This window comes from Mycteria americana, chromosome 3, assembly GCF_035582795.1.
Source record: "Mycteria americana isolate JAX WOST 10 ecotype Jacksonville Zoo and Gardens chromosome 3, USCA_MyAme_1.0, whole genome shotgun sequence".
Classification (NCBI taxonomy): domain Eukaryota; kingdom Metazoa; phylum Chordata; class Aves; order Ciconiiformes; family Ciconiidae; genus Mycteria; species Mycteria americana.
In genome coordinates, this window is record NC_134367.1 from 1,178,492 (window position 1) to 1,186,485 (window position 7,994).

General features: G+C 50.0%; 1 protein-coding gene across 2 annotated transcripts in view; it reads left to right on the forward strand.

Moving 5' to 3' along the window:
- The window catches only part of SELENOI (selenoprotein I), a 31,383-nt gene extending 24,390 nt beyond the window's left edge, over positions 1–6,993 (forward strand). The window contains exons 6-10 of one of the 2 annotated variants that reach the window (XM_075497591.1): positions 509–617; positions 2,509–2,557; positions 3,025–3,205; positions 4,024–4,206; positions 6,352–6,993. In XM_075497591.1, the coding sequence (XP_075353706.1) occupies positions 509–617; positions 2,509–2,557; positions 3,025–3,205; positions 4,024–4,206; positions 6,352–6,468 (639 nt within the window). In that variant the 3' untranslated portion in view covers positions 6,469–6,993. The remainder of the gene's footprint in view (positions 1–508; positions 618–2,508; positions 2,558–3,024; positions 3,206–4,023; positions 4,207–6,351) is intronic. The other variant, XM_075497592.1, reaches the window with a different exon arrangement.
- Positions 6,994–7,994: the final 1,001 nt, after the last annotated feature.

The window sequence follows — 7,994 nt, forward strand, 5'->3', positions numbered from 1 at the left end:
CAGAAAGGCAGGGGGTGGAGGGCTAAGCTGCCCTGCAGCATGTTTCACCCAGCTTCAGGGTTGCTATTAAAACTGAAATATCCCTTGCTAGCTTTTTTTCCCTGTAATTGCTTCAGCAGATGGATAAGAAAAAGTCCCTAAACTCCCTCCAGGGTCACTGCAACTTGTAGTATAAAACCTATCTCTCGTGCTTCAAGCATCTCGTGACTTAAAGCTGTGCGAGGGCATCTTCACTCCTGTTGTGAGGAGCAGCTCCTGGTCGTGTCCTTGTCAGCAGCTCGGCTACTACACTTACCAGACCTGGTCTCGTAACACGGGATGTTTGTGGATTTTTTTATTTTTCTCCTTCCTGCCAGTGGGGAGAACTGGACGTGATGTAGCTTAGCGCCTACTTCTCGAGCTGCCTTTCCCTGAAGCTGCCTGGCACACGCGTTGCGCTGCCGGGTCGGGTGCTGCCGGACTTGCCTGCCCGGTTGCTCACGCCTGCTTGTCCTGTGCTTTCTTTCAGACCATTTCAATTGTCTACATAGTGACAGCCATTGTGGGAGTTGAGGCCTGGTATGCACCTTTCCTGTTTAATTTCTTATATAGAGACCTATTCACTGCAATGATTATTGGTAAGAAACTCCATGTTGAAGCCTGTCTTTTAAACTCCACCTTTTTAACGAAACCCAATGTCTTAATTTTATGATAACGCTGTTCTGGTTTGCTGTAATGAAAGCTCCTGTAGGCTGTTACTGAAGTGACTGCTTGAGGGTGTTCTTGCAGCCTGCTCTTTCCCAGAATTTCAAAGTATTGTTGTCTTCTGCATTTGGAGATGTTAACTCTAACTTTGGAGAAGTTAACCCCAGTCTGCCTGGGTCTGTGTTGACCAAAAGAGCAAGGAAGCAGAGCCCTGCGCTCATGCCTTAGATATATTTTGTGCCAGTCCTGAGGGTACAGGTGCGTGCTGCTGCTCGGGGGATCAGCCCCGGTGCCGCCTACCTCGGCTAAGGCTTTGTGCGGACAGACGCAAAATGGTTCCTGGCCTGGAGCGGTGTAGTGGGCAGACGAGAGCGGATGAGAGTCGTGGCTGCTGCTTGGGGCCGGGTGTGCCAGGGTGCTGGGAGGCAGCTGAAGCCGAGCACCGGCCCCTGGGTGCTGAACAGCAGACTCCCTCGTGCCTGGGACCTGCGAGTGTGTGAAAACACATCTCCTCCGAACTGCTGTGTCGTCCGAGTGCTGGGGCTGCGGGCATCGCGTTGCCCAGGGGAAGCACAGTTTGTTTCAGCGAGAGCCATGGGGGTTTTAGGGGATGAAATGCAGCTGGGTGCGTGGGTGGGTGCTGGGAGCCGGCGCTCGGGCTGTTTGCAGAGCGTGCTTGGTTTGCTGCCCCGCAGCACGGACCCTGAGCCCAAACGCTGTGCGGGAGCCTGGGGCTGCTGCAGGAGGGAGGTTACAGCCATGGAGGTGGGATCTGCTGTTTGGGGATCCTGCCCTCCATCCACCCATCTAAAAATTAAATAAAAAAATAAATAAAATTAAATAAAAGCCCAGCCTTTCTCTCCAGTGGTCAGTCAGAACAAGCCACTGCAAAGGGGGGAGTAATGCAGGTGAAGCTTAGTGGGGGAGAGCTGTCTTTGCTTAATGAAATTCGGCTTATTCAGAAGGTCTTGCTTAGTTTAATTTTTCATAGTCTGTGTCCCTTTCTTTAGGGGTTAATTGTAACTACTGAATTTCAAATCAGTGTGTCTTGAATTGTTATGTTAAATCTAATGCTTGCACTTAATCAGGTAGATATTCTGAGCTTTCCTTTGGCAGCCGTATAACAACATATGAATAATAAATGCACTTTTCTTATGTGGAAAATAGAGCACGATGCCTACATTGGCTGGATTTGTGCACTTGGATAGGAGTTGGGTTATTAAAAGCAGGACTATTCTACAGCTCTGTTAAAATACCTCGTGTAATGTAAACAGGGAAGGAGTTGTGATAGACTCTCATGGGTTTGAGTGTAGCGGATGATGTTCCCTATTGAGGTATAAATTTTTTCAGAGTTATTTAGACTCTTCGTATCATTTGTCAAGTTAAACGACAACTCTTTTGCACAACGGGAACTGAAAATGCTTGCTCGCAGTGGGAGAAATAGTAAATTGGCTTTATTATGAAGACTGAAAACTCTTGTGCACAGTCATGTCACTTGTGGAGTTTGAACTCACCTCATGTCTTATTAAAGAGAGTATTATAATTAAACTTTGTAACTGTTTAAAGCATAATATTGGGCTCATTAATGCAACTTTTTAAAATGGAAATGTCTTTAATTTATAGGAGACCTTAACTTGTAATTACAGCTCTTGGACCAGAATTATGAGCACCTACTTTTAAACATGCCGAGCTATTCTTGGTGCACCTCTGAGCTATTTTTGTTGCAAGCAACTTAAACCAGAGCACAACCACCTGCCCGTTCGTGGGGTGCACGTGACGGTCTCCCTCTATCGTGGTGCAGTAACGTGGCTCTTTCTCTTCCAGTTTGCGCGCTCTCTGTGACGCTGCCAATGAGCCTCTATAACTTCTACAAGTAAGTTTCTGCATCCTCAAGTCTCCCTCCCTGCGCTAGCACCTTTGCAAGAACCCCCAAAGCCTCTTAGGACTTGGTTTCCTTAGTAGTTTTCAGACGACTGTTTTCAGTGTGGCGAAGTGGCTCGGACACACCAGAAGGTCCCAGTTTGCAGGGTGCACTGGGAGGAGTGGGCTGGCAGCCTGCTCAGCAGGGTCTTGCAGAAGGGCCCCCAGCTTTTGTAGGCTTATCCTGTTGGCCATAACCCAGAGAGCCAGACAACCTTGCAGGTGCCTCTTCAAATCAGGAGTTTTTTGGGTTAACAATGAAGGTGTGCATCTTCCTCGTCTGACCGTGGTTATGACTGATATCAGCAGTTTTGGGTAGTAGAATGGCGAATGAGATTTTGCAGCCCTCTCCTGAAGGCAGGGACCAGGTATTTCTCAGCTGTGGTTCCATGTATTTTAATTTCTTTGCTTGTGTTTCAGGGCCTATAAAAATAACACCTTGAAGCACCACTCTGTGTATGAAATCATGCTGCCACTGGTATCCCCAGTGTTGCTGTTCCTGCTCTGCACCACGTGGATCTTCGTGTCCCCAACAGACATCCTGGAGGTGCATCCCAGGCTCTTCTATTTCATGGTTGGAACAGCCTTCGCTAACATTTCTGTAAGCAGCTTTTGCTTTATGCTCCAGTTTATCCCCTGGGGACCGTGAAGCCTCCCAGGACGCTTGGGAGGCAGGAAGAAAAAGACCAGCTCAAATGTGAGGAGAGAAGGGGATTAACTTAACAGCTTTTCTATTTTGCTATGATTGAAAGAACAAACAGGAAAGGAGATGGGGTTTGGGGTCTGCGAATTTTGTGCTGCAGCTCTCGCTCTTGAGAAACTAGAGAATTAGTTAAACTGAGTGTGTTTACACACGCATGCATCCTCTGTGTTGTAAATAGCAAACTGCTAATACAAAAGGAGTTCCTGCTTCCTTTTTTGGGATAAACTTAAAATGTGGGGGACTAAAGCTTTTGTCAAAATGTGATTTAGCTGCATATTGCATCTGTGCTTGCTTGAGACCTTTAACAAAGGCACCTGTGCTCGTCACCTCAGACACGTGGCTGAGCAGCTCTGTGTGTCCATGCCCTGGGTCCAGCAGCTCACGCTGCTGCGTGGCAGGATTTTCTGCTGATCGTGCAGGTAATGCTGGTAAGGCTCGGTCAGCTCAAGGGAACTCCTTTTTCTCTTAAAGATGCCCTTGATACCTGTTTCCCTATTACCTCCCTGCCTCACGGGGCTTTGCTCTGTTTGTCCCACAGGAATTCTAATGCAAAGAAAGATCCCGAGTGAGAAACTCGGGGAAACCGTGTGATGGTAGTTGTAAGCGCAGACGACTGGTATATGTACACGTGTGAGCGTCCTCTCTGCACTGTGGACAGCTCTGGGCTTGCAGAGTCGATACCGGGTGCAAGCTCTGACAGCTTTCTCTTCCTGTAGTGCCAACTGATCGTCTGTCAGATGAGCAGCACACGCTGCCAGCCTCTGAACTGGATGCTGCTCCCCATAGCGGCGGTGCTCTTCGTGGTGATGTCCAGGTTCGCGCCGAACAGCGAAACACTTCTCCTCTACTTGTTAACTGCTTTCCTCACCCTGGCGCACATCCACTACGGAGTGGTCGTGGTAGGTGAACTCAGCGTGTGGGCTTCGGGCTTGGCTGCCGTGCTCTTGACTGCAGGCTTTGCTTGGGTGCTGCTGCTGTTTGGGGCAGAGAATACTCCGCTTAGAAACGGGAATGTCAGTGGGAATGGCTCTCTGTGTCACGCCGTCTGTGACCACATGAAACTTGAGCTGACTTCCTTGTGAGAGGCTTGTGCGGGCTGTCGCGTGGGTTTGAAGCAAGCTTCGTGCAATGTGACGGGGGGCTGTTGTACCAGAGATTAGTTTGAAACAAATACTTGCATCTCTGCTGCCGTGTTTAACTCATCCTGGCTGCAGTTGCAGCTTAGAGACCAGCTTGGATGTAAGCCAGCAAGGATGACCCGCAGCCTTGGGCAGTGAGAAGGGTGGCTCCAGTAGATACGCGGAACGGCAGATCCTGTGTCTGCATGTTGGGCAGGAGTGCTTAATTTGGGAGTCTTAGTAAAAAAAGTTAAACTGCTGTCGGTGTTACTTTGGCTGATGAGTTCAATCTGCGACCTTGCTGACGTGCCCTGCGCTGGAGTCACTGGGAGAGCCAGGATGGAGGGGACATGTCCCTGCTAGGGAACGTGGGGGCACTGCAGCTGCTTTACCTTCTCCCCTGCTGCAGGGACTGTGTAGAGATCCAGCGACCAATTTGCTCCCCTTGCTCTGTGCCAGCTCTGCCTGGCTCCCTGAGTTTTGATTGAGAGAGAAAACAAACTCGGAGGAGACCGAGTCCTGTTAGAAATGCCCCAGGAAGCTGCTGAGGAACTAGGGCAAGGGACCCCATGTCCCCTGCGGAGCTGGCCGCTGCCACGTGTGTACACCCTCCTTGGGAAGCCCTGTCCCCTGGGAACCCCAGCTCTTAGTGTGCAGCCTCCAGAGTCAGGTTTGAACTGTAATTACAGCAAAGAAGTAATAGGCAGGTTGTCTTGTCTTTCCAATTAGTGTAATGAGGCTTCTATGCAAGAGGGATTTGAATAGCTAAGAAGCTTAAATAAATTTCGTCTTGGAATCATAGCTGGAGATGGGGGATTGACCAGATGGTGTAATCCTCTCCGGTCTGCCCAGGCTTGCCCATGCCCTGCAGTGAGCTTCTCACTGCTCTGCTCCCCTGAGTTTGTGTTCCCCTCATTTCCCCCCACCTCCAGCTTTCCAAGGGCCCATCTGCGCAGCCTTCTCTTCCAGGATAAAAGAGCCTTTTTTGACTTGAAGAGCCTTTTTAAGGCTCTTGTGACTGGGACATAATCCCAAACTGCTCTGAATTTGGGAGCAGCGATTGGGAGTAAACCCTCTGCCCTGACTCTGTGCCCAGCTCAGCCTCTGGTGCTGCTCAGCCCTGCTCGTTTTGGTTCTGCGATGACTGTTACCTTGCGGTCACCAGATGCTGGTGCCACACCATCTGTTTTACCCTTCTGCGGGTGGTTCTCTGAACCACGCCTGAAAGCTCGTTTCGTGGTGCAGCTCTCGGTCCTCTGTTGTTTTCTCATGTCCTCAAAAGAGGTGGTGAAAGCTTCTTCCAAAGGCTGGTGTAAAAGGTGCCTGCTTATCCCAAACCTGGTGTTGGGTTCCCCTCCTCCCTGTAACCCTCCTGTGTGTGGTCTTCATGGTCAATGCGAAGTACTCGACCCCAGTTTGAATTGCAAATGGATTCAGGGAGCAATTTTTCACATCGATATCTGAGATTATCAAATTAATTTATGCGAAGTATTAACAATTCTACTGGGAGGGGCAGAGAGGGAGCAGTACCGCAGGGTGAAATCCTGCGTGCCTGGGCTCTGGGCAGGCGTTGGTAAGTCCGCTCCCGGACAGACCAGGCTGTTACTTGGCAAGGGGTGGGAAGGGAGCAAGGCTGCACCTTGCAGGGCCCACATGCCTGGCTGGCCCCGACGTCGGGCTGGCAGGGATGGGGCTCAGTGCCTGGGCAGGGCAGGCTGGCTGGCCCCACAGCACAAGGCAGAGGCTGTGGTCCAGATCTGCTGCGCGCGTGGGGAGCGTGTAGGGTGGGCAATGGTGGGGAAGATGGTGCAGGAAGGTGGCAGGGCTTTGTCGGCCACACAGGGAACTGGTCTGGTGCTCTGCCTGCTTTCCTCCTTGTCCCTCCGAGCATTGCTAACCCAGTCCTGTTGTCTGCCTTGTCCCCAGGTGAGCCAGCTGAGCAGGCACTTCAATATACGGCCCTTCTCGCTAAAGAAGCCCACGCCAGATTGACTAGGAGTGGAGGAAGAGAAAATCGGCTTGCGGTCTGCAGAAGTACTGTAAATAACTGCTGCAAATACCTGTAAATACTTCAACCATCACCACAGATCTAAACCTATCCTCTGGACAGACATCAGGGCAAAGTACGCACGGTATCCGGTGCAGCCAGGGCAGGACTGGCACGGGGCAGCCCCCGCTGCTGTTCGAATGCAAGCTTTCGGTTTTGGGTGAAACTGGACGAGGAGGGTAGCCTTTCAGGTCGCTATTACTGTATATTAGACCAGCTGAATGTTCCCAGTGAAACCTCAGACTCCAGCTCTTGCTCAGGTAAAGCTGGTTGGGGATGCAAATGGCTTTACCTGAGCAAAGCATCTTGACCTGTCACCAAAACCAACATAACAGTGGGTTTCTACAAGGTCAGGGGAACATCCTGGTGGTCAGGGGAGTTCCTGTCTGTCCCTAACCCTGCTAGACAGCCCTTGTCCTGGGCTGGTGCTTAGGGAGCAGGTGGTGACAGTTCTCCCACATTCTGTCCTGCCTTCCTGCATTCACCTATTTGGGCAAATACTTGCACCTTTTTTTTTTTTTTTTTTAAGAGGAAAAAAAGAACAACACACAAAACTTCTAGTAATATTCTACTTGGGGAGGCTTAGAAAATCAGGGCTCAATTTCCTGTAAAAGTGGGAAGGTGGCTTCTGCCTCCCCTGCTCGAGCTGTGGGTACCTGGGACCACATCTCGACCGTGTTCCTGTCTGTCCGTGTGCGTCCCTGCCTGGGAGCGGGGTCTGGGCTCCAGTCGGCAGCAGAAAGTGGCTTACGCCAGCCTGTCTGACACAGAGCCACGCTCCCCCCTCTTCCTACCCGTATGAACTTGCTGTTTCAGGTCGGCTCCGCTGGGTCATTGCACGCTGCCTGAGCCTCTTCTTTTGTAGCAGCACAGCCAGGCTCAGTCTGCACATCGCCCTTCCCGCCAGACCATCAACGGCAGCAAATCCACCGCTTAGAGAAGCACCTTAATAAGTGTTGTGTTGGTTGTGTGTGCACTTTCAGAAAGCTCACAGGCGTGTGTGTGGTGGGGTCCTTTCCAAATATCCCTTTCTTTTCAAAACCGTTGTCCCCAGCAGCTGCATGTCTCATCCAGGGATATATTTGTTTACTGTCCATTTGCAAAGTACATGTTTGCATTGGTTTTGGTTTTGTGTTTTTTTTTTTTTTTTTTTAACTTGTTTTTGTAATTGAGTTAGAGTGGGGTGGTGAAGACTGAATGCTGATTTTCTTTTCTGTTCACTTTATTTAATGAAGACCTGTGCTTGAATGAAGAGTGTAGCTTAAACCCAGGCTCTGGAAAGGCTGCATCCGGAAGTGAACAAGCACAGCAGATTGTGCATATGTAATCTACCATGGGAACAAAGTCGCTTATACACTGATTATTGTGCAGCGTGGTTTGTAGAAGCTTGGTCACAGCATTTTCCTTCTGCAGGTGAAGACTCCTCCTGCTTTAGGAAACCTTCAAAGTGTAACTACTATTTAATGCTTTTTCTTTTGTAAATTTGAATCATTGTCATGCAGACTATGAGACTTGAAACCCT